The sequence below is a fragment of the Xyrauchen texanus genome, chromosome 17, assembly GCF_025860055.1.
Source record: "Xyrauchen texanus isolate HMW12.3.18 chromosome 17, RBS_HiC_50CHRs, whole genome shotgun sequence".
In the NCBI taxonomy this organism is placed as follows: Eukaryota; Metazoa; Chordata; class Actinopteri; order Cypriniformes; family Catostomidae; genus Xyrauchen; species Xyrauchen texanus.
The window spans coordinates 12,970,494-12,996,221 of record NC_068292.1 but is presented as its reverse complement, the minus strand read 5'-3'; the positions used below and the strand labels follow the sequence as shown (position 1 = coordinate 12,996,221).

General features: G+C 38.1%; 1 protein-coding gene across 4 annotated transcripts in view; it reads left to right on the top strand.

Annotated features, from left to right (window-relative positions):
- Positions 1-25,728, top strand: part of LOC127657903 (F-actin-uncapping protein LRRC16A-like) — a 150,917-nt gene that overhangs the window by 88,507 nt on the left and 36,682 nt on the right. For all 4 annotated transcript variants that reach the window (XM_052146877.1, XM_052146879.1, XM_052146878.1 and 1 more), the window contains exons 21-28: positions 13,734-13,906; positions 14,085-14,153; positions 19,607-19,700; positions 19,790-19,888; positions 20,367-20,495; positions 22,181-22,312; positions 25,049-25,224; positions 25,496-25,583. In XM_052146877.1, coding sequence (XP_052002837.1) covers positions 13,734-13,906; positions 14,085-14,153; positions 19,607-19,700; positions 19,790-19,888; positions 20,367-20,495; positions 22,181-22,312; positions 25,049-25,224; positions 25,496-25,583 — 960 coding nt within the window. The remainder of the gene's footprint in view (positions 1-13,733; positions 13,907-14,084; positions 14,154-19,606; positions 19,701-19,789; positions 19,889-20,366; positions 20,496-22,180; positions 22,313-25,048; positions 25,225-25,495; positions 25,584-25,728) is intronic.

Below are 25,728 nucleotides of genomic sequence, written 5' to 3'. Positions count from 1 at the left end.
CCAGAGTCAGGAAATCATTGGGCACTCTCATGAGGAGAGGGAGATTGAATATCTCCTACAGAGTGTTGGTGGTTATCATGGCACTGGGATGATATCTCTGATAGTTTCAACCCTTAAAACTGTGACTCTGTGGTGCTTTGATTGTTTGTTTGAGCATCGCGACCAGCCCGACCAGTGACGCTACTAACTTAGTAGTTCAGCTGTTTTCCCAGTATTGTAGCTTTGCAAAAACGAGCTACATAAAATGCTGCCTTTGTCACATTGTCTTGTGAACGCAGCAATGGAGCTGATGAAGTAATTATATGCTCTCACCTAAACCATCGTCTATCTCTCATGTAGCCTTGGAAAACCAAATGATATACAGTAAGTGAATCGGTTCTTTCAGACAGTTCACGAAAATGAGCTGGTTCACATAAATGATTCACTGATTAAGTGTAGCCCCACGCAGCCTTAAAGGGACTTTGCATTCTTTTTTTAAAGGATAATATTTAGTTAATTGCTGATATTTATCAAAAATGTTCAATTCTGGTATAGAATTATATATTTTTTTCAGTGTATATTCAGTATTCTTTTTTGTTCAATTTAATTTTAACGATTTATTTAACCCTCCTATTGTATTCGTTAATTTTTCTGAGCAGTACAAGACTTGGTGACTTTTCCTTCATTTGCCATCTGAACATACCAAAAACATTTATAAATTGGACTTGATTCAGGCTTAAGTGGTCGTAAAAAAGCGACACCTTTGGTATTCGCTATCAAAATTGAATAACCAAAGAGAGAGACCAAAAAACAGACAGAAATTACAGGGTGAGACTCTAAATCATCCTCAGTGCACAACATGCACATACACACCCACTCAAACACACTTACATACACACAAGAATGAACTGGTGAGACTTGAACACAATGCTTTTTTTTTTTTTTTTTACATTTGTCAAATAAAACAAATAATATGTCACAATGCTAAACCCACACACACACACACACACACGGAAATGACGGGTTTAGACAGTCACATACTCGCAATGCAGAACAGAAGCAGGGCATGAAATAGTCGAGCTCTACAGCTATATTTTGGTTATTGTTGGCATTACAAGTCATCTTTTGTTTTCCAGCTGATGACAGCAATCTGAAACACACACACACATACATACACGTTTGTGCAAAATACATTTTGACTATAGAAAGTTTGAAATTGCAATTGTTTTGAAAATGTTTACTCTTGATTCTTTTTTTTATACGCAAATGTAATTTTATTGTATATTTGTTAATTTCTGTTCCTTGATGTTTATTTTCTTGATATGATCATGCATTCTTTGAGTTATTACATTTTATGTTTGAAATAAATTATTGGTAGAAATGTTTTCTTTGTAACAACATGGTCAGGTTTGATTGCAAGCATAATGTGATTAACTGCTAAAACTTTAAATACATTTTTAAATGCTAATCTTTGACAAATAAGAGTTTGATAATATCTAAATATATATCAAAATGCATATCTTGTGATAAAATGTAAAATTAGGTTAAACAAGCCATCAGACTACACAGCAGGTGGCTACAGACATCTACTGCCATGACATGGTTTTCAAGTCATGTTACTTATATTTTGTTGACCAGATGGCAGCAATCTGCTTCCAGTTTATGTCACATACTCATATTTTCTTCATGTTTCAACTTATAGAAGTGTAGCTAGACTTTTGCCAGAACTAGAAGTGCTTCCAATCGACCTTTAGGGTCCTCCGAAATAGACTTCACATGGTATTCAGCCATCCTAAGTGAGATTACAATCCAAAGGGAGTGTACATGTTCAGTTGGAAGGGCACACAGAGCACATTATTATTATTATTATTACAAATGCTAAACGAGTTTAATACAAATAAAAATATTAATTAAAATATAATAATGTTAATATTAAATATTACACTTTATTTACAAAAAAACCATGGTTATTTTTGTAAGGGAATGTCACCCTGATCAAATGTATAACACCTGATTCTGAAATGAAATGGTATCTACTTATTTTTACAGATGAGTACATGTGATGATAAAAGGGGCGTAGAATGTTTTGTGAGACCCCAAAAATGTTCACTTGCACTCTTCCTGCATCTTCTGTTTTGTAATGCTAAAGCTTCTGCTGAGAAAACACAGACAAGATGGAGTATGACTGGGACGAAATTGGTTCTTTAGCATGTTGTTGATGATGCTTGAAACATTGTTAGCATTATTAGCATAAACATTGTAATGTGAAAATCTTGAAGTAACAACATTAGAAAGAAATGTTTTAGCATTTATGTCGGCCGTTGACATGACATCTGTGTTTACTGTGCCTTCAAAAAAAAAAAGATATTCAAATATTTTTTTAAATAGAAGTGCATATAACATTTTATGATTATTGTGTTTTTTTATAATCGTTACCAACTTTCTTAATATGTCTGAATGTAAATGCAAATAAGAATCTCATTAAATAATTAATTATATTGTTCAAATCAAATAAAAAGCAACTGGGATGATTTCATTGGGGTCTTTCCTAAAATATGACACTTGGCTGAATATGATTAATAGAAAACGAACATGGTAGTTCATTTCAATTCAGATCTAAATAACATATTACATCAATAGCCTAAACGGCTTCAAAGCTTAAAAATACTATACTACACTCTCTATAAACTGCCCTGTGGTTTGACGTGCTAAACTTCATCTAACGCAGCAGTACTTTAAACAGCATTGACGTTTTCATGACCTCATATTAATGGAATATAAATAATTTTATTGCAAGTTCATCTGTCACACTGCAGGACCATTTTAATACACTAGTGCAATCTAGAATTTAACATTTTACTTAGTAAAATGTAGGACATTTATAAAATCCATGTCCATGTTCATTTGTCACTTCCCACATGTAAAAGTATTGCATGTTAGATGTATTGAACTTTGAGACTTACCTAGTCTCTGTTTTTTGAGGCAGAAGAACAATGTCAGTCCGAAAGCGAGTAAAGTCACAATCAGAACAGAGATACAGATACAGATTTTTACCTGTCATCATCATGCTGTGTGATATATCTGTGTGTACCACAGAGCATCTGACTTTATAGGGACAGGGGATCTGACTGTGTAGGGACAGAGGATCTGACTGTGTAGGGACAGAGGATCTGACTGTGTAGGGACAGGGGATCTGACCGTGTAGGGACAGAGGATCTGACAGTATAGGGACAGAGGATCTGACAGTATAGGGACAGAGGATCTGACAGTATAGGGACAGGGGATCTGACCGTATAGGGACAGGGGATCTGACCGTATAGGGACAGGGGATCTGACAGTATAGGGACAGGGGATCTGACAGTATAGGGACAGAGGATCTGACCGTATAGGGACAGGGGATCTGACAGTATAGGGACAGGGGATCTGACAGTAGGGACAGGGGATCTGACTGTATAGGGACAGGGGATCTGACAGTATAGGGACAGAGGATCTGACCAGTATAGGGACAGGGGATCTGACAGTATAGGGACAGGGGATCTGACTGTATAGGGACAGGGGATCTGACTGTATAGGGACAGGGGATCTGACAGTATAGGGACAGAGGATCTGACAGTATAGGGACAGGGGATCTGACAGTATAGGGACAGAGGATCTGACAGTATAGGGACAGAGGATCTGACAGTATAGGGACAGGGGATCTGACTGTATAGGGACAGAGGATCTGACAGTATAGGGACAGAGGATCTGACAGTATAGGGACAGGGGATCTGACAGTATAGGGACAGGGGATCTGACTGTAGGGACAGGGGATCTGACCGTATAGGGACAGGGGATCTAACTGTAGGGACAGAGGATCTGACAGTATAGGGACAGAGGATCTGACAGTATAGGGACAGAGGATCTGACTGTATAGGGACATAGGATCTTGCCGTATAGGGACAGTGGGTCTGACCGTATAGGGACAGAGGATCTGACCGTATAGGGACAGAGGATCTGACTGTGTGTTCAACAGATGATCTGACTGTATAGGGACGGGGATCTAACTGTAGGGACAGAGGATCTGACCGTATAGGGACAGAGGATCTGACTGTGTGTTCAACAGATGATCTGACTGTATAGGGACAGGGGATCTAACTGTAGGGACAGAGGATCTGACAGTATAGGGACAGGGGATCTGACAGTATAGGGACAGGGGATCTGACAGTAGGGACAGGGGATCTGACAGTATAGGGACAGAGGATCTGACAGTATAGGGACAGGGGATCTGACAGTATAGGGACAGGGGATCTGACAGTAGGGACAGGGGATCTGACCGTATAGGGACAGAGGATCTGACCGTATAGGGACAGGGGATCTAACTGTAGGGACAGAGGATCTGACAGTATAGGGACAGAGGATCTGACAGTATAGGGACAGAGGATCTGACAGTATAGGGACAGAGGATCTGACAGTATAGGGACAGAGGATCTGACTGTATAGGGACATAGGATCTTGCCGTATAGGGACAGTGGGTCTGACCGTATAGGGACAGAGGATCTGACCGTATAGGGACAGAGGATCTGACTGTGTGTTCAACAGATGATCTGACTGTATAGGGACAGGGGATCTAACTGTAGGGACAGAGGATCTGACCGTATAGGGACAGAGGATCTGACCGTATAGGGACAGAGGATCTGACCGTATAGGGACAGAGGATCTGACTGTGTGTTCAACAGATGATCTGACTGTATAGGGACAGGGGATCTAACTGTAGGGACAGAGGATCTGACAGTATAGGGACAGGGGATCTAACTTTAGGGACAGAGGATCTGACAGTATAGGGACAGAGGATCTGTCTGTGTGTTCAACAGATGATCTGACTGTATAGGGACAATGTCACCACAACATACACGCACGGACCGAATAGTCCCGTGCGTCAGGGAAGATTCTCTATTCGCAAGACTTTTCAAGAATCAGTCAGCCATCTCAGTTGCGCATTTCTTCAAAGTTTCTCCCTCTTATAACAACTTTTTTGTTTTTCACAAGTACGAGCGAAAGAGCATTCATTAGATGTCTTTGGTGATTCACGCACTGTCACGGATTCCATACAACTTGATGCCTTTTACCCTTGTATTTTATTTACCCTTTACATCTGTGAGGAGAGCAGCTGAAGTGTATGTATCTCTCATACTGTACGCCTCTTTGATCACTTGATCAATGGTGTATTTGCGAATCAAATTGAAATCTTTAATGACAGATTTCATATCCAGGCAAAAAGACATGGGTTCCATCTGCATACATTAACAATAGTGCACACTGTCGCTGACATCTTAGCTCAAATTTAGCTCAATTTACCTTTATAAATGATAAGCAAGTGTAAGATGTTGCACGCTAGAATAGAATCCTTAAGTGATCAGCAGGTCTGCTAAGAACAAGCGACCTCTTCTGGTCAATAGTTGTAAGAACGTAAACTGAATGCAATCTTTATATAATCCCTTTTTCAATTATATAAAATCAAAACTCAGTCTTGTCCGATGGGCCATATTCAATAATACAGAGGGCTGTATACGGCCCACAGGCCACCAGTTGCCCGTCCCTGATCTAACCAATGCTTTTTTGCTCAGACTTTTACACAAGAACAAATACCATCAAAATACCATTTTATCTGAGCCTGTAAGATTTTGCATGTTGTTTGCTTAAAGTGTGGATTTTCACATTTACCTGAGAAGAGAGTGGTGGTGATGATGATGATGATGATGATGATGATAAATTTACCAATCTTTTTTTTTTATTATTTAATTTTTTTATAAAATGTTACAAAAAAGCTTATGAGAAGCTACTTCAGACAGAAGGTGTGTTTGATTTTAAATCGGATAATCACTCAAGACACTGGTGGTCAGCTGTTGTTTCTACTGTGGCTGGGTTTAAGCTGCATGTGTGGAAAGTTGCTATGAATAATTCCTTTTTATTACTTTATTTACATATACTTGGGTTGAAATCATTAAAAAATTATTTTTTAACCACTCCACAGATTTCATATTAGCAAACTATAGTAATTTAGAGTAATTTTGTCAACAATGTTTTACTGACAGATTTTGTTCACTTTTAATTAACTATCACAATTCCAGTGGGTCAGAAGTTTACATACACCAAATTAACTGTGCCTTTAAGCTGCTTGGAAAATTCCATAGAATGATATCAAGCCTTTAGACAATTAGCCAATTAGCTTCTGATTGACTAATTGGAGTCAATTGGTGGTGTACCTGTGGATGTATTTTAAGGAAGGCTACCCAAAACATTTGACCCAAGTTGAACAATTTGAAGGCAATGCTACCAAATGCTAACAAAGTGTATGTATACTTCTTACCCATATATATATATATATATATATATATTCTCCAATGATAATCTTGACATCTTAAAAAATTGTTTTTTTAATAACTTTTTGAAATTATTTAAGCATTATCCCTTACATCCAGTTACACTGCAGTGTAATTAGAGAAACACAGCAAAAAGCCCTTTGGGGTCTTGGGCTTGGAACTGCAGGAAGTGACAAGAAGTTTTATGAAAAAACAGCTTTCAGGCATTTGTGCATGCAGGCGTATTTTTCTTTGTGTGATTTTGTTAACCTCTCATTCTGTCTGAAAAGAAACTGGAGGGGATTTCACAGAAGCTGGTATAAATGGTGTAAAACACCTTCATTTGAAATCGCTGACCAGACATATATTTTCTGTTATCTGTGTCAGAGGTTTGTGGACACCATGCTGTATGTGCTTGTTAAACATTTTTTTTTTTTTTAACTATGGGTATTAATGGAGAGTTGGTCCTCCCTTTGCTGCTATAACTGCTTCTATTTTTGGGGGAATTTTTTTTTATTTTTTTTGCAGTACAATCAAGATTTTTTTGAAGGTGTTTCCTTGATGCTAAAATTGAATCTGTTCTGACTCATGGTGGAATGGTGATTGAGACTGTCAGTCTATAACATTCTGTCTAAACTCTTGGATTTCCCAAAATACAGAAAGTCACACTGGTTTGGAACAACATGAGAGTGGGGAAATGATGACAGAACATCAATTTATGACTGAACTATCACTTTATGGATGTTAGTCAGATTTGGAAGAATCTGTGAATTAGAAGAGAAGCTTGGAAACCAGTTTCAAGTAGTTATTATGGTGAAAAACGTGAACAATATTTCACAGGCCCAATTGTTTATAATGCTGAATAAACGCAAGATCATTCTTTATTCATGCACACTGTTGCTATTTCACAGCTTTTCTTAAAGTCCTGTATGGATTCTTAGTTCAGTTACAGTATTTTCAGTGTCGAAAGAATTTAGATCATTAGTTTTGTATAGTAAGGGTAAACTGCACCTCATCTCTGTGTATGGAAGCGTGTTCTCTGTTGTCCATGAGAAAAACGCTGCATCTGTCAAAAGCAGAGTTGCTGTAGTAGTCACGCACGCGATTGGCAGAGCAAAACACATTGACACATAATGCGGATGTTTATATGGATTTATACAGTAGGCTCTGATATATTGCAGCACTGATATAAAAATGTATACTGAGGTCAAAAGAGCCCAGAATCACCCTGAAAATGGCCATGACACAGTAGCATACAAGCGCACGCTATCATAATCGCCAAAACTTACCGCAGTGTGCTTTCTCATGTTGGAGCTGCAATTTTCATCTTCAAATTGTCTTCAAATTGGCCTGTCTTGTCTTGGTGTAAAATGACACCAAGCATTGGCATTGCATGACCAAAGAAAGTGTTTGTTTGGAGCGCTTGCTGCTTCTGCTGTGATGAGCTCCACTCAAGCGACGGAGCGCTGCTGTAAAGTTCAGCTGTATCAAAACAATCTCCCATTCTGTCCATTCAGCAATCTCTCAGTGAATTATGAATTTGTTAACACTTATTGATTTATACGTAACATCACGCAGATTCACAGGTCAAATTTTGATTGTACGCAGTGAACTGCGAATTTCTTTGCTTGCGCTTTTGTTCACCCGCGTTCGGATGCGTTTGAATGGGAGTGGATGGAGCACGAAGCGTACAGTATAGTGTGACCTGGGCTTTACATGTTTGTTGAATGCCTATTAGAAGGTAAAAATGTTACAAAATTCCAGAGCTTGTAGATTTGAATTTGAGAACTTGTACAACCAAATTTGTACATGTAAGTCAATACACATTAGGAGTAAAAATGTGGTTTGACTCGTTCCGTGTAATGTGTGTCCAAAGATGTGATACACGCAATCCATTTTTCATTGAATAATGTCTCTTTTTTTTTATACCCTTTCTGTTATTTACAGTTAGTTGTTGATTGAAAAAGTAAAAGAAACATGAATTCTAACCACATGTAGCATAGATGCACAGACTCTCATTAATGTGTGCTCAACCAAAACACTTCTGTGAGACGTTCAATTAATATAAGCATTTGCTGAGAAAGGCCCTCAAATAACAATATTGATATAATTATTCAATATAAATAGTTATATTTATATAATTCTAAATATAATATACAGTATATTATAAATAATATAAGTAAAGCATTTATAAGACTATACATAAAGTGGCTTTAGAAGGCAGTATATTGCTATTATTAATATATTATTGCACATAAGCCTATCTTTGGCCTAATAGCCCACAGCAGTTCATTTTGCTATTGAATTCATCAATCTGTCCGAGATAGATTTATTATAAGAGCTTTTCTCTAGACGGGTGAATGTACACGAGTCAGACAGCTTTTTAGTGTCTCACTTTGGTTGCATCTTGCCATAAACACAGTGTTTTAAGTTCACTGTGTCAAGTTAAATGTAGTTTAAAAAAAAACTTGTCTCGAGATTCCTGCATTTGGAATTGCGCTCTGTCTTGCAGTGTTTGAACACAAGAACGTTTTCTCAACTTGTGCTGTTGCTATTTTGCTGCTGTAAACAGATGGTACTTCAAGATTGAATTGCTCCAGTGATAGGAATATTCTTTATTATGATCCAGGGACGTGATTAATTCTGATGATTTTATAACGCATTCTTTTTTTATATCATTAAGCCCACTGAATTAACACGTTAACTCAACGGCCCTAATTGTAACACACTATATGCAATTTCATGATATCATAAAAATTTATAGAATGTGGATTTTTTACATTTTGAATAACATTTTTAAAATTAAAATGTGATTTAAAATGATAAAATATATTTTAAATATATAAAATATGAAATAAATTATACAATTTGACATACTGACACATGTATTTTTATATATATGAATACTATGTACTAGCCAATAACAATTATTTCTCCACTGAGTATGTAGATGGTTGTGTCATCAATTACTATCCTTGATGTTGCTCTAAACCCATATGACTTGTTTCCATTGAACACAAAGAGATCATACCTCTGTCATCATTCACTTTTATTGCATTGTTTTTCCATAAGCGAATGGAGACTCAAGTTGAACATTTTGCCTAACATCTCGATTTTTGTTCCACAGAAGAAAGTAAGTCCTGCGGGTTTGGAACAACACGAGAATGAGTAAACGATGACATCATTTTTATTTTTGGGTGAACCAAGCCCTTTCAAGGGGATCGGGGTCTGAACTGGTTGTTATTAATGTGTGTATTTATTATATTATGTCAGTATCATACTCAAAGAATAGACTGATTTTATAGTTTCGATGACTTACAATGACAACGTTATAAGTTTAGCATTTAATTCCAGTTTGATACGTGTTGTGTCCTATTATTACATCCTTTTATTCAATGCATCAGTCAGTTAACTGAACAAATAAACCCATGTATGGTCATGTACTGGTTATCAAAAGTCAAGCATACAAAACAGTAAGAGATTCATAAAGTGTAAAAGCTTTTAGTAAAAGTTTCTGGCCCGTTTAATGCATTGTGGTGTAGAATGGGTTCAGACTCACTTGTTGTTAATATATATATATAAAATGCATTTACACTGCTCAAGAGTTCAGCATGAAATCATGAAGACTTAAAACACATGATTTACACAGTACATGGGATGTGTACTTAATGTACTTAATGTGATAAATATATATATATATATATATATATATATATATATATATATATATATATATATATATATATATATATATATATATATATATATATATATATATACACCCACCTAAAGGATTATTAGGAACACCTGTTCAATTTCTCATTAATGCAATTATCTAATCAACCAATCACATGGCAGTTGCTTCAATGCATTCAGGGGTGTGGTCCTGGTCAAGACAATCTCCTGAACTCCAAACTGAATGTCAGAATGGGAACGAAAAGTGATTTAAGCAATTTTGAGCATGGCATGGTTGTTGGTGCCAGACGGGCCGGTCTGAGTATTTCACAATCTGCTCAGTTACTGGGATTTTCACACACAACCATTTCTAGGGTTTACAAAGAATGGTGTGAAAAGGGAAAAACATCCAGTATGCGGCAGTCCTGTGGGCGAAAATGCCTTGTTGATGCTAGAGGTCAGAGGAGAATGGGCCGACTGATTCAAGCTGATAGAAGAGCAACTTTGCCTGAAATAACCACTCGTTACAACCGAGGTATGCAGCAAAGCATTTGTGAAGCCACAACACGCACAACCTTGAGGCGGATGGGCTACAACAGCAGAAGACCCCACCGGGTACCACTCATCTCCACTTCAAATAGGAAAAAGAGGCTACAATTTGCAAGAGCTCACCAAAATTGGACAGTTGAAGACTGGAAAAATGTTGCCTGGTCTGATGAGTCTCGATTTCTGTTGAGACGTTCAGATGGTAGAGTCAGAATTTGGCGTAAACAGAATGAGAACATGGATCAATCATGCCTTATTACCACTGTGCAGGCTGGTGGTGGTGGTGTAATGGTGTGGGGGATGTTTTCTTGGCACACTTTAGGCCCCTTAGTGCCAATTGGGCATCGTTTAAATGCCACGGCCTACCTGAGCATTGTTTCTGACCGTGTTCATCCCTTTATGTCCACCATGTACCCATCCTCTGATGGCTACTTCCAGCAGGATACTGCACCATGTCACAAAGCTCGAATCATTTCAAATTGGTTTCTTGAACATGACAATGAGTTCACTGTACTAAAATGGCCCCCACAGTCACCAGATCTCAACCCAATAGAGCATCTTTGGGATGTGGTGGAACGGGAGCTTCGTGCCCTGGATGTGCATCCCACAAATCTCCAACTGCAAGATGCTATCCTATCAATATGGGCCAACATTTCTAAAGAATGCTTTCAGCACCTTGTTGAATCAATGCCACGTAGAATTAAGGCAGTTTTGAAGGCGAAAGGGGGTCAAACAGTATTAGTGTGGTATTCCTAATAATCCTTTAGGTGAGTGTATATCCCCTACACCTCTCAATGTGTCCCTGTCATTTCCCACGAGCGTGTTGAAGTCACTTTTTTGCAATGATGCCACAAAATGGTGTGCAGCTCCCACATCTAATTGTAAACTTTCTCACAGTGGGGTGAGACTAAGACTTTGATCTGACCTTGACGTGTGTGTGCACTGGTGTGTGTGTGTGTTCGTTCTGCATTGAGAAAGTGTTTTGTGTGTGTGTGTTTGCATTGTGGATGTTTTATAGTCTCACCCCTTTGTGTATGTGTGTTCAGGTAATATATGGCTTACAAGGACTATTCACTAGCACTATTCTAGATTATACACATGTAATTATGCTATAAATGGGTTTTTGATGACACTTCATAATACCTCATGATAATAGTTTGTGGTGCATACAGACTGTATTCTTCCAACGGCTACAGCACCCAGCAAAGGAACAGAGAGAGAATCATCAGTAAGCAATATTCCGTGGTCCCTAAAAGTATTTGGACACTTGCGCTACACATTTAGACATGTATTCATTTTTCCAATTACATTTAGCCAACGTGATTTTTAGTGGGTATATGAAGTCAGTTCCCCTGTATTTCACACAAGTGCACTTCTTTTATATTTACCTGGTTGGTTTTGGGCTTGACATTTTTTATTATTATTATTATTTAAGCAATGCCACATGGTTTGATATTTTGTTATGTAATGCAATGTCATTCATTAAGTGTGGCTTGAGTGTCCATATACTTTTTGGGGACACTGTATTTATGTTACTTTTTTTCTCAGTTGCTTAATTATATGAATAATTATTTTAAAATATAATAATTCAATAATGATATTAATATTCTGAATAATGAATATTAATATTAGTAACAGAATTTTCATGAGTCCTGAATGGAGGATTACATTTCTAAAATGATTCTTAATGACATCTAAAAGCAATGACCGATCTGTTGTAGGTCTCTTTGCTCTTCTGTTCTATTCTATTTGCAAAGGGAATGTTGACATTTAAATGTATATTTCCTATTGATACACTCAAAGCAGAATATATAATAAACTAACCATCTTATGACAAAGGTTTTTAGTGAAAAATATAATTCTCCTAAGACTTTTGCACAGTACAGTATGTATTTATCTGGCTTACCAGAGAGAGACTACATCACTGTCTCTTACTGTTGTTTTAGAAGTCTTTGAAAGGCGATGCAGGAAGTGGTCTAATGATAGATGTGGCTGTATTAGTAGATGTTGGCATGAGCAGCTTTGTGAATCTTTTCTGCAACCGCTGCTCACCCCACTTGCTCTTTGGTCCAGATATTTATCATTTGCATATACATATTGTAAATTAAAAGATAGAAATCTGTGTGGCTATATACCATTATTCCTGTGACTTTGTTGAAGATCAGATTACATTTTATGACCAACTCATACAGAAATCTAGGTTAATCCAATGGTTTGCTTTTATTACCTGCAATTTGAGAAGCAGAAGCTCTCCAAAGTTTACAGATTCACTTTATGGTCAAGCGCTTCATCTTTAAATCCAGTCAACCTGCGTGTGTTGAACACCCCTCCTCCAAAGACATCATTTAAAGGTGAACTTCTCTGCGTTTGAAGAGGCACAACTGTTTTTAATGTTCAAGAAAAGGCTCATTTGTGAATGGCAGACAGTGTTAATCCTAAATACGAGAGTAGTGAGAATGATCCATTAAAACTAATATGGAAATAAACTACTCTATTAGTCTTCTTAATTATTTTTTTTTATGTAATCTTAAAATGTTTGACTATGTTTTGCCAAAAGATAAATCAACTAAATGTTTCCTAATCTACATGGGCTGGGAAAATAATGTTAACCAAATGCCATAAAGCCATATAGGCTTTGTTTTAGGCTATTAAGTTTATGCAGCTGTTCAAAGATCTTGCAAATGGTTAATAGTCAAGTCATTTTATCTATAAAGTCTTAGTCATCATTGTGTATACAACAGTTTAGTGTTGGTTAATAGGTTATGTGGTAATGTTTGTGGCAATAATGGCAACAACAAAAAAAACTATACATTTGAAAAAGCAGCATTTGGGATATGTTGAGATGGTCTCTGATGAATTTACCTTTTATCCTTGTTCTGGTTCCATTGTGGTATCAAAGGAGGATGTAATGAATTCTCACACATTTTATTTATTTATATATCTGATGAATATGAATATATCTGTTTTGTTACACTATGAAATATGCAACATTGTAGAAGTAAATTGTTTTAAAATGCCATTTCATCTTGACTTTTATTTGTATGTATGATAAGACAATGAGTCTAAATTTGTTATGGTCATAATCAGAACAAAATGGTTACATTATAAGTTCAAATTTGGCTTGTTATTGTTGAAAGATCATAATTAAACTGTCTTTCTGTTTCTCTTTTGTTGTCTCTCTCTTACTTTATTCAGCCTTTGACATCTCTCTCTTTGGCGGACTCCAAGCTAAAGACTGATCTCACCATTGTGCTGAACGCTCTGGGCAGTAACAGCTCTTTAACTCGTGTGGACATCAGTGGGAATGGAATGGGAGACATGGGAGCAAAGATGCTGGCCAAAGCTCTGCAGATCAACAGCAAACTCCGGTGAGCACCCAAAATACTTCTCTTCAGCACCACGTGAATGATGCATTATGTGGTCATTCAAGGCAAATGAAGTACAAGATTTTAGAATATAGTCTGTACTAAAATAATAGAGATTTCCTTTAAGTGTTAAATAATGTTCATGTGACTGAATTTGATTTGATGCACTGTTGTTCTTCAGGACGGTCATCTGGGACAGAAACAACATCAGTCCACAAGGTCTTCAGGATGTGGCAGCTGCATTGGAGAAGTAAGTATTAGTTTGTGGGTGGCTGGGTGGATTGAAAACATGTCTGTGACTGGGCGGAGGGCGGGGCCGGATCGTGATTCTACACACCCGTTCACTTATTAGGCTTGTCAAGCCTCCGAGAGGGATAAAGGCCGAGTGCGGACGGTTGTGCGACAGAGAGAGAGAGCGTTTACTGGCAGCTGTCCATCATATTTGTGTGTTTGTGTCTTTTGGTTTTAGTTCTTTATTAAAAAATATGATTTATATTGTCAAACCGGTTCTCACCTCCTCCTTCCTTTGAACTCCTTTACAATGTCCAGATCCCATTTTATCCCAAAATCAAAAGAAAAATAAGAAATGATTTTTTTGTGTAATAGTTGCAGAAAACGAGGCCTATTTTAGGATCATGAATTTGTTTTTGTTTTTCTTATGTTCGTTTTTGGTTTGATTTTTAATGAGAACAAGATTTGTTGCAGTACATTATTGAGAATTTGGTAGGAAATGTGCTTTGTTGTCAATTGAAAATGTTACAATGCAGAAAATCTTAATGGTCCTTAAAAAATAAAATTTTCTTTTGATTTTGAAGTGAAATGTGACCTGGGCATGTTCTTGGTTTGTTTCCATAATGTCCCATTAATACACTAATACAGGGCATTTATAAAATAATCAAACAGAACAACAGCGTTTGACTAAATACTGTACATCCACATGCATGTCTATATTTACAATAGCTCAGTCAAAATCTCTGTATTTTCTCTGAGCTGTTGGTATGAGGGTTCATACCAGAAAAGTGAGTGTTCTGTGCCCTATAAAGAGATCCACGTAATACACATTGGCTACTGGGTGAAGTTGTAGGCTCTGGATATAGAATTAAGTATTCAATCGATAGTGGGGAAAAACGGCAGAAAGACAGAGATAAAAGAGACTTTTCACCCACATGCTGAGAAACAGTCCCAGATTTGGCCAAAATCCCTCACAGCAGATAGTGACGAAGAGATAAAACAATGTTGAATCATTTTACAGCCTTCTTTCCTGTAAGGCATTAATTTCTGTCTATTATTTCATGAGACGGTTCTTTTATTTTGAACATGTGGAGAGGGAAACAGTAAGAAGAATGGGCGAGAAATTCTGGAGATAGAACTGGGCATTGTAGTGAATATTCACAATATATTTGCAATGGATTACTGGCATATAAAATTAAGTAATGCTCAAATGGTCTGTTTCAATAACTTGATTCAAAATTATTTTTGCAGAAGTCCCTGCATGGCATTTTATATTGGAGTAAAAACAAATTAAAACAAATTAAAAATGTAAAATTTTTTTAATTTGAATTTTTTTTTTTAAACAATTTAAATCACTGGCTGTTCCAACTTTCATCACAGCAGCTCATAACGTGACTCAGTAGTGTGTATGGCCCCCACGTGTCTGTATGCACTCCCGACAACGTCTGAGCATGCTCCTGATGAGACGGCAGCTGGTGTCCTGGGGGATCTCCACCCAGACCAGGATCAGGGCATCAGTGAACTCCTGGACAGTCTGTGGCGCTACTTGGTGGTGTCAGATGCTCCGATACATAACGTTCCAAAGGTTCTCAATTGGATTCAGGTCTGGGGAACATGACGGCCAGTCAATGGCATCAATGCCTTCATCATCCAGGAACTGCCTACACACTCTGGCCACATGAGGCTGGGCATTGTCCTGTACCAGGAGGCACCCAGGGTCCACTGCACCAGCGTTGGTCTGACGACGGGTCTGAGGATTTCATCCCGGTACCTAACATCAGTCAGGGTACCGTTGGCTAGTATGTGGAGGTCTGTGTGACCCTCCAAGGATATGCCTCCCCAGACTATCACTGACCCACTGCCAAACTGGTCATGCTGGATGATGTTGCAGGCAGTTTAACATTCACCACTGCATCTCCAGACTCTTTCACGTTTGTCACATGTGCTCAGTGTGAACCTGCTCTCATCTGTGAAGAGAACGGGGTGCCAATGGCAGACCTGACAATTCTGGTCTTCTCTTGCAAATACCATTCGAGCTGCACAGTGCTGGGCTATGAGCACAGGTGCCACTAGAGGACGTCGGGCCCTCATACCAACCTCATGGAGTCTGTTTCTTACAGTTTGGTCAGAAACATGCACTCCAGTAGCCCGCTGGAGGTCATTTTGTAGGGCTCTGTCAGTCCTCCTGTTCCTCCTCACACAAAGGTGCAAAGACCGGTCCTGCTGCTGGTTTGATGCCCTTCTATGGCCCTGTCCAGCTCTCCTCGTGTAATGGCCCATCTCTTGGTATCTCCTCCATGCTCTTGAGACTGTACTGGGAGACACAGCAAACCTTCTTGCGATTGCCCGTATGGATGTGCCATCCTGGAGGAGCTGGACTACCTGTGCAACCTGAATGCTACCAGTATTGACAAGGACACTAGCAAAACGCAAAACTAGAGAAGAATCAGTCAGGAAGTATAAGGAGAGAGGAATTGTCTGTGGCCACCACCTGCAAATCAATTCCCTTTTTGGGGGTTGTCTTGCTTTTGCCTCTCCAGTGCACCTGTTTTCACTTCCATTTGCACCAAAACAGGTGACATTGGTTCACAATCGCTTAGACTTCCTAACTAGGCAGATAGATATCCCTGAAGTTTAATTGACTTGGTGTTATACTGTGATAATTACGTGTTCCCTTAATTTTTATATACTGTATATATACAGTATATCAGTTTTCCCTCTGGTCATTTAGTGAAAAGTCCATATGGAAAACATGCCTTGATTATTTTTAACTAGATTTGTACAGTACTTTTGCTTTAATAATTTTGGACTACTGCTGGGCTGCAATGGCTTTTTGGTCAAAATAATGTTTCCTTTGATTAAAAAAAGGCAGCATTTTGAGCCCTTTCAATGCAAAGACAGAAATGCCAAATGCCTATCATCAAAAGGTAAAAAAACATTATATTGGAAATGTTTTAGCTATATCGCTCAGCACTAGAATGGAGCTTTAGCATTTGTATTTTTCTGGGAATACTGCTGTGAGTTATTGTTGTGAGTGATGAGATGAGAAACAGTCTGATTCTTTGTTTCTCTCCTCAATTCAAACTCATTTAAATCATATTTGCATATGATCACAGGAGCTTTGGCATTGGTTGGCTGCTTCTCGCCAAATGGTGCTCCACAGAGAGGTAATTTTACATGGGAGGAGGGAGACCCTGTGGCCTGGAGAAAATGGATGATTGAAGGAAAAGACAAAAGGATTGCGATGATAGCGGATGAAGGCAGAGTATGAGGTGGTCGGGCAGGCTGAGACTGAGAGGGTTCATCCAGGGCTGTTGTTGTTATTGCCCTTCCATTCATCAACCACTCTTAAGCCCTTTTTTATTCATCCCCTTTTCTCCCAATTTGGAATGCCCAATTCCCACTGCTTAGTAGGTCCTCGTGGTGGCGCAGTTACTCACCTCAATCCGGGTGGTGGAGGATAAGTCTCCATTGCCTCCACTTCTGAGAGAGTCAGTCCACGCATCTTATCACGCTGTGCATGACACTGCAGAGACTCACAGAATGGGAGGCTCATGCTACTCTCCGCGATCCACTCACAACTTAACAAACATCACATTGAGAGCGAGAACCACTAATCACAACCACGAGGAGGTTACACCATGTGACTCTACCCTCTCTAGCATCCAGGCCAATTTGGTTGCTTATGAGACCTGGCTGGAGTCACTCAGCACACCCTGGATTCAAACTCGTGACTAGGTTATAAACCTATGAATATCCGTTTTGTGATTTTCTGATCTGTTTTAACACATAATAATATTCGATGTAGTTATGAGTATAGTGCCTCTGCAGACACTGTAGTGACCTGTAGCTGTAGGATGTGTGTAGAACAAAAACAATACACCCTCATAAGGGTAAAACATAGCAGTCTATCAATTTCATTAGCATAGATTCCATTCAGTCTAATAAGACGCTTTGTTGACCTGCTAACCTGATCTTGACATGTATCAGACAATTTGCTGCCAAACATATATCTATATAAATATATTATTCACTTATATGGTTAAACGGGTAGAATCATCTCAAATATGTGAATCAATATAATACCTTTGCTTTTGAAAACGTTCTCGCCCTCATTGATTTATAATGATATGCATCATCTCCCACAGCAACACACACTCACACACACACATTCCACCGTGAGCATCACAGAAAGAGTCTTTGTCAATCACCCGTTCCTCACATCTGTGTCATCTAAAATTCCATTTACTAGTGGCATTAGGCCTGTTTCTTTCAATTCCTTCCACCTAAAACACTCTGGTATCAGTTTGACTGTGACAGGCCCTCTCTCTGTATAGACTCCATGAGTATTGATGGAAAATGTCAGGTATATTCTCCATTTTCATTTGATCCATCATTATCTCCATAATGATGTCAAGTCTAAATCAATTAGAGTAAGAGAGAGCCTTGTTTCGTGCCTGATTCAACACCATGGGTGACTGTGCTGCTATTTTTGTTGTGCTTTTTTCTGATTCCTGCGGAACAAGTAATCTTCTCTGTTGAGTGAACTCTATTGAGCAAGCATCAGCCTCCTCCACCCAACACACAGTGTGTGTTTTTAATCAGACTACTGTAAGCTTATCGTATCCTCACTGCTATATAATAATAAAAAAAAACTATTTAAAGTATATATGGGGCATATTTACATATATTTACATGTTTATTTTTTTATATACGTACATTCCAAGTTGCACTGCCCTTGTGCTCTTTAGGTGTTGGGTTTCCCTGACAAGTCAAAACACAACAGATCTGCTTTTATTTTCACCTTGAACCTTTAGTTTGTGCTGAATCTAAACCCAGTAATAATTGAAGATTCCCTTTTTAAAAGAGGAATGTGATTTTACAGTGATTCAGCATTGTTGAAATATGGCAATACCATCATAATTAGATTTTTTTATTGCATTTTTTATATATATATATTATGGATGGATAGATAGATAGATAGATTATATATACTGTATATAGATAGTATACAGAATATTCTGAATAGCTCTTTCAGTATGAAATACAGTATATTATACTACACTGTTCAATTGTGTTTTGGTGTCTAAAATACATGTGTTAGTAATTAAGTAACATTACATTTATACAATGTAATATATTGGTGGTACTGTAAGTGTGAGTTTCCAAAATGTAGCACATTCATATGTTATTTGAGTATTTTCTAAGATATGGGTTCTCATTATTTTTAAATCGTTTAATTATCTTCTGGTCTCTTACAGTATATGAATCGGTTTCGCAGCACTGTATGCTAGAATGTGTTTTCAGTCGTCATTTACATTACATATAGTCTTATTCTTGCAAATTTCCTCTTCATTACTCTTTAATTGGACATTATAGTCTCACAAAAATTGAAGGATACCCCACAACTGTTTAGAAATTCATAAACTGTATATGTCTGTTCAAGTAATGAATCTCATTATCTTCCTGCAGGAACTTTGCCATCCGTTTCATGCCCATCCCCATCATAGATGCATCTCAGGCACTCAAAGCCAGCCCTGAGAAGACTGAGGATGCGTTGCTAAAGGTGTGCCTCTCTGCAACCATGAAGGCCCCATTTCTAAGAAATAAGTTTCATTCAATGGAAATAGAATGAACTCTTGTGTGTGTTTGTAGATTGAAAGTTACCTGTACAGAAACCATGAAACCCGCAAGTACGTCCAAGAGCAAGCTTACCGACTCCAGCAGGGCATTGTCTCCACCACCACACAGCAGGTGAGGGCTCTATGACACACAACAACTGCAGAAGTGTAAAGAGCCAGATCCCAGATTACTGTAACAATACCTGCCTCAAAACGGTTTATATGATCGTTGTGGTTTCCTTTGCTGTATTGCTGCTAGCTTACGATAACGATGGAAAGTATATGTGCAGCGTGTTCACAAAGACCAGTCTGTTCAATCTCAACCTAAACCTTCAATGTGTCAACCTTTTATACAGGTGTTGTTCAACAAGTGCAATTTAACCAAGAGGAACAACGTAATTGGTACCTAGGTACACTAGAAAAAAAACACCTGGCTCACATTTCACTTTTTTCAATTTTATGAATCTGACAGTGGAATAAAATAGATTGTGCCAGTAAATGGATTGAAGACCCAGTTCAAGATTTGAATATCAAGTAACTCCTCTCACCAGATAAGCCCTTCGATGAGCTGTTAGAAATATTTAGTTCTTAATCTTCTTCTTTCTCTGTAGATGATCGACCGGATATGTGTGAAAGTCCAGGACCATCTCAACTCTCTGAAGACCACAGAGAATGACACTATCCAGGAGGATGTCAGAATGGCAGAGAACCTCATGAAGGATGCTAAAAACTCAAAAACAGTAAGACAAGGCTGCATTATTTCCATAGTTAGACTTTCATGGCAACATTGTCACCATTGTTCTGCATTTTATGGTATATTGGCACATTCACACATACAGCCTTTTTTCATCCATTTGCAATGGAATTCGTTATTTCTTGATAAATGTAAATAGGATCCATTGTTGAAATTCTGGCAAATCAGCTCTGGAAATTCGCCATCATAAGAACTTAACACATTGCCAGAAAAGTTCTGTATTAATGCTATATGTGAACAAAGCCGTAAGGTTAACGGTTTGAGCACATACGAGGTCAGGACACTTTGTGTAAGAATTCTGCGGTCAAAGAGTTTTGTATAGATCTGAAGGAGCTTACACAAGTACTCTTCACATTAAATGAACCAGGATTTTACTTAAGTCAAAAATCCTGGTTATCTACATTATGGAAAGGAATGTTGTGAAATGGACAGACGCTGAAACTGAAGATCTGCTCTCCATCTGAGCGGACATAGGCATCGTTGACGAGTGGGATATTTCCCTACCACTTTTTGCCTTTGCCAGATTTGTCCCCTCCACTTTTTGAAATAGCTTTCATCAGGTGAGTGTCTAATACAGAAAAAACATCTCCAGTTCTGTAGCAGGAGTTTCTTTATCTTTCATGTGTGCTATAAAAAAATGAGACCTAGATAGACATGCCTTCTATTAGCTCCACTGTTGAGCAGCTCGCGCTTCTTTCCAGTTAAATCACAAACCAGTATGCAAACAGATGTGTCCCGATTCATGATCTACTTTCACTGACATATAGATGCAATCTTCGTTTATTAAATAAAATTATATTAGAGTGAATTAGAAACCGGAACCCCTTATTATAGTGGCGAAAACTTTCCATTAGACCAATCAGTCATTCTGGCTAAAGCATGCTGATCCATGTATTTATCCACTGACTAACAAAATCCCAGTACTGAGTGTTACTGTAGATGTATGGATCAAGTTATCAAAATGTTTTTTAATTTGTATTAATTTACGCTACACAGCCACAGGCGAATCAAAATCTCATTTGCATGTGAAAATAAAGAGCGACAATTTTGCTGCGCCAGAACAGTCTGAAGGTCTGTGCCGAGTTTGGTGCATAAAGCTTGAAAGCTTTAGGAGGACTTGGAGTTCAAATTTTGGTCTTTGTTTAAGGATTTAAAAAAACTAAAGCAACTTTGTAGAATAACCGTATGAAGGCTTCGTCAATCCAACATAAAAAGGACAGAATGCAGTTGCACATGTAAATTCCAGATATAATACATTTTACCGAAAATGGTAATCCAGTAATTGAACTGCAATTTAACAGGTTTCATTTGTGAAAGTGTCATGAAAGTGACACAAGTCCATACGATCATCTCTAAACTACCCTTACAAAAAAGTTTAATCTAGCTGCAAATTTGCAGCAAAATTGCCACTCTTTCACATGCAAATGAGCTTTTGATTCGCCGCAAATGTTTGCCAGGGGTTTGCAGCTCTTCGTCGGTATTGGTGAACCTCCGGCAAACTTTTGGCAACAATGGACAATTTGCCCCAAGTTTTGCATGAACTCTTAATTTCCATAAGGGTAAGGTTTAATAGATTGTACAATTGAGTAAACACTATAATAGCACCAACTCACACGCTTGATAAATATGCATTTTGAATGGTATAGCAAAATCTCTCTTATTGACCCACAGCTTCTACCCAACCTGTACCACCTGGGCACTGCGTCCAGAGAGGAGGTGAGTGCCTCTTCAGTGGGACCCATCCAGGCGAAACTGGACTCTATGGCAGGAGAGGTGGCACGGGTCATGGATGAGCAGCTCCAGGTAACCTGATATCATGATACACATGTTGATATTTGAAAAACAAACTCCGAGTACTCTTTGTAGTGTTTGCTTTATTTTAGTCACCCATCAAACCTAAAGCCGGTGTGATACAGTATATCATATAACAGTAATACATTTCAGTACAAAGATGTATTTGAATTTTGTGCCAGTTGTTTGGATGATTTATCACTGCTAGTTTGCTGTTTAGCTCAAATAAATATTGGTATTCTAAGCATCGCTTCAGAGCTGTCAATGGCTTTGAAAGCCTTTCAAAAATGTTATAAGGGGCTGTTAAGCCAAATGAATTACCACGGCCAGTAAATATGTACGGGAGTTCATAGGCTGCCACTTGGCTTGTCGTTTTTCACTCAGCTCATAATTGCTTCTAATAGCAGAGACAGTAACAGCAAGAGCTTGTAACGGCATTTTCCAGCCCTCATGTGTTGCATTGACACAATAGACCTGTGCTGAATACAAACAGACCAGTGTTTACCAGAAAGCCTGGTTGGCCTGACAAGAGCTCTTTTAGTGGAGCGCCTCTACTGAGGAGGAAATTCCCTCAGAGGTTGAAGATGGAAAGTCACCTTGTCAAAAAGGCAAAAAACAAACAGATAATATTTGTACTGACTAGGGCTGTTTAAAGGGCTGAGAAACTAAATAAAAAATTTTACCTTAAATATTACCAAAATGTTATTAAATCTGAATATTAAAGTCGGCAGGTTTAAAATTGACATTGTTGCTTTAGTTCACAAGGAAGCACAATTAATACAAATAAACCATAAAGCACCTTTATGTTATTGCAAAGAAGATTGCTGGTTGTCAAAGAAGAGCATACCATTTTGAACTAAAACAAAATGTAGTAGGTTCATATTCTCAAATATAAAAAAAACAAACATTTAAAACCCTTTGCTTAATCTGTGAAACACTGATAAGAGAGCAAGATGCAACAGCTAAAGACCTCCACCTATGGGGCAATTTACACATGAACCCTTTTCCAACCATTCAGTTTACCATTAGTTTTTCAATGTAAACATGCGTTTAACGAACATCTTTTATGGTTTTGACACATTTTGTTTGTTTATTCAGCGTCTCATGCAGGAACACTGTTTTTTCAGATGCTGTGTCAAAATATAAAGAACTACAACCTTTAAAAATTCGTTTTGAGACACTTGCATTCTGTTAAACGTCTTTGTTACCTGATGGAGGGAACGAGATGTTGTGTCGATTGTAGTGACTCTAGGGGATTCTTTCGAGAGCCTCGGCTACCTCTGAATATGAGAAAAGGCCAATGAAAAATTGGCAGACAGAATTTGCATGTTCCACCCACGGACATATGGGTATAAAGGTGGATTTCGTGCATCTGTTCAATCAGGTTCTGCACAGAGGAGCTGACGAGAATAAGGTTCGGCCATTACAGTGGCTTACAATAGTAAACTAGATGTTCCCCATCTGTCACTCACTCAACGTTTTGTCGATTGTAGTGACAATAGGGGTGAACCATGTTATGTGATCTGCTGGTGCTGGTGCAAGCAAGCTGTTGCGTGCCAAAGGAGCAGGAGCATCAGACTGCTCGTAACCTTCCCCAATGCCCCACTAGGATGTCATATTGTTTTTATTAGGTTCCCGGGATCCGACCAAGGTTTTTCCTTGAGGGGTGGGAACAAGTGCCAGCCACAGCCACTTCTCTCTCTATGTTCCTCCTCGAGTGTTAGATGATGAGGCCATCTAGCTATTACATGCATCGTGGAAGGTGTTCTTTTCCAGTCCTATTCTTTCAAGGGGAAAAGACATTGAAGTACTGTAAAAGTAGTCAATTTGACTCGTGCACTATATTGCACGTTTTCTGAGGCCATACGGTGGCTTTGTGTGAGGAACGGACTGAAATTTGAATTGTAATTTGCTGAAAATTACTGGGGGGAAAAAGACATTAAACCTTAAAGTTTCTCAAACATGGAGTGAGAGATTGTAATGTGCCAGGTTTGAATGTGTGAAACTATAAATGAGATTTCAAGGTGCATATAGTAATTATTTCCTCATTAAAAAAGCACTCTTACCCCTATAGAAATTATTAAAACTACTGAAAATTATGTTTAAAATGAACTGAAAATCATATCAGTAGCCTTAAAATTGCTTTTCTATTTCACATGGAGAAGGTTTCTTCATGGTGTCTGCCAAGTTGAGATCACATGACCAGCCGAATTATCTGAAACTTTCACTCATGGAATAAGTTAATCCTGGTTGACTGTGAATAACATATTTCTTCAGTGGTGTCATTAATCAAAAACTATTGCGACCATAAATTGATGTTGCATCCACACCACTAGGTGTCAGTAGGTGTATAAGTTCAATACAATTGCCATCAGAATATTAACAAAACCATACTTTTTTTAACTTTTAGTGTGGTCATTTAAACAATGTTAAATACTAATTTGGTTATACTTTATCATCACTTACCAAATTAGAAGAGCATTAAAACAAATTAAGGGACTTACGCTCTACCAAGAAATGTAGGTTGTAGTATAATGGCAGTTTTAGTGCTAAGTTCAATAAACAATCAAATGCCATGAAACTATCCCCAAACATGAACTTAATTTTAAGGTTATTTAAGTTTTATTTAGTGTGCTTTCCTATTTCATAGAAGAGGAAATAATGAATATTGAAGAAAATTTCTTTTAATGCTTAAGTGCGTTTTTATTAGTGTTCATGACATTTCTGTTTAAATTGGCTCTTTAATAGACACTGCTTGAGTCAATGGTGGGTGCAGCCATGGGTCTGTGTCCTCACGTCATGAAGAAATCCAACCTGCGGCAGGATCTTATCAAAGCCGGCATGACTAAGATGGTCGTTCCTCAAAGCTTCATCAAGAACACACTCCTTGAGCAGTCTGGCATCGATATCATGAACAAGATCAGGTCAGTTCGAGTGTCAGATAAAGGGAACATTGTTTTTTTTTTTTATTAAAGGTTATTTTAAGACAGTCTCGCAGATTTTAACGAGGTTCCTGTGTGTCTGTCACTGTTTTTGTTGTTGTGAATGTGATAGTGTTGTGTGAGGGCAGTTTTCTGTAACCTGATGTGATGGTGGCCCAGATTAGGCTACATGTGATAATAACCCTGTCAATGGTGACTGTTTTTCTTACCACATTCACACCTGTGTTTCCTCATCTTCTATCTCTTCCCACAGTGAAGTGAAGCTCAGCCTGGCATCATTCATCTCCGATCGAATTGTTGATGAGATTTTAGAGGCACTTTCCAGCTCACAGCAGACACTGGTGAGTAGAAAGGATCCATGCTTATGAAAGCAGACATATCAGTGTGGAGGTTTTCTTGGCCATATTAATCAAACTACATACACTGGTGGCAAAATGTTTGGAATAATGTACAGATTTTGCTGTTTCAAGTTTGCTGCTTCAACGG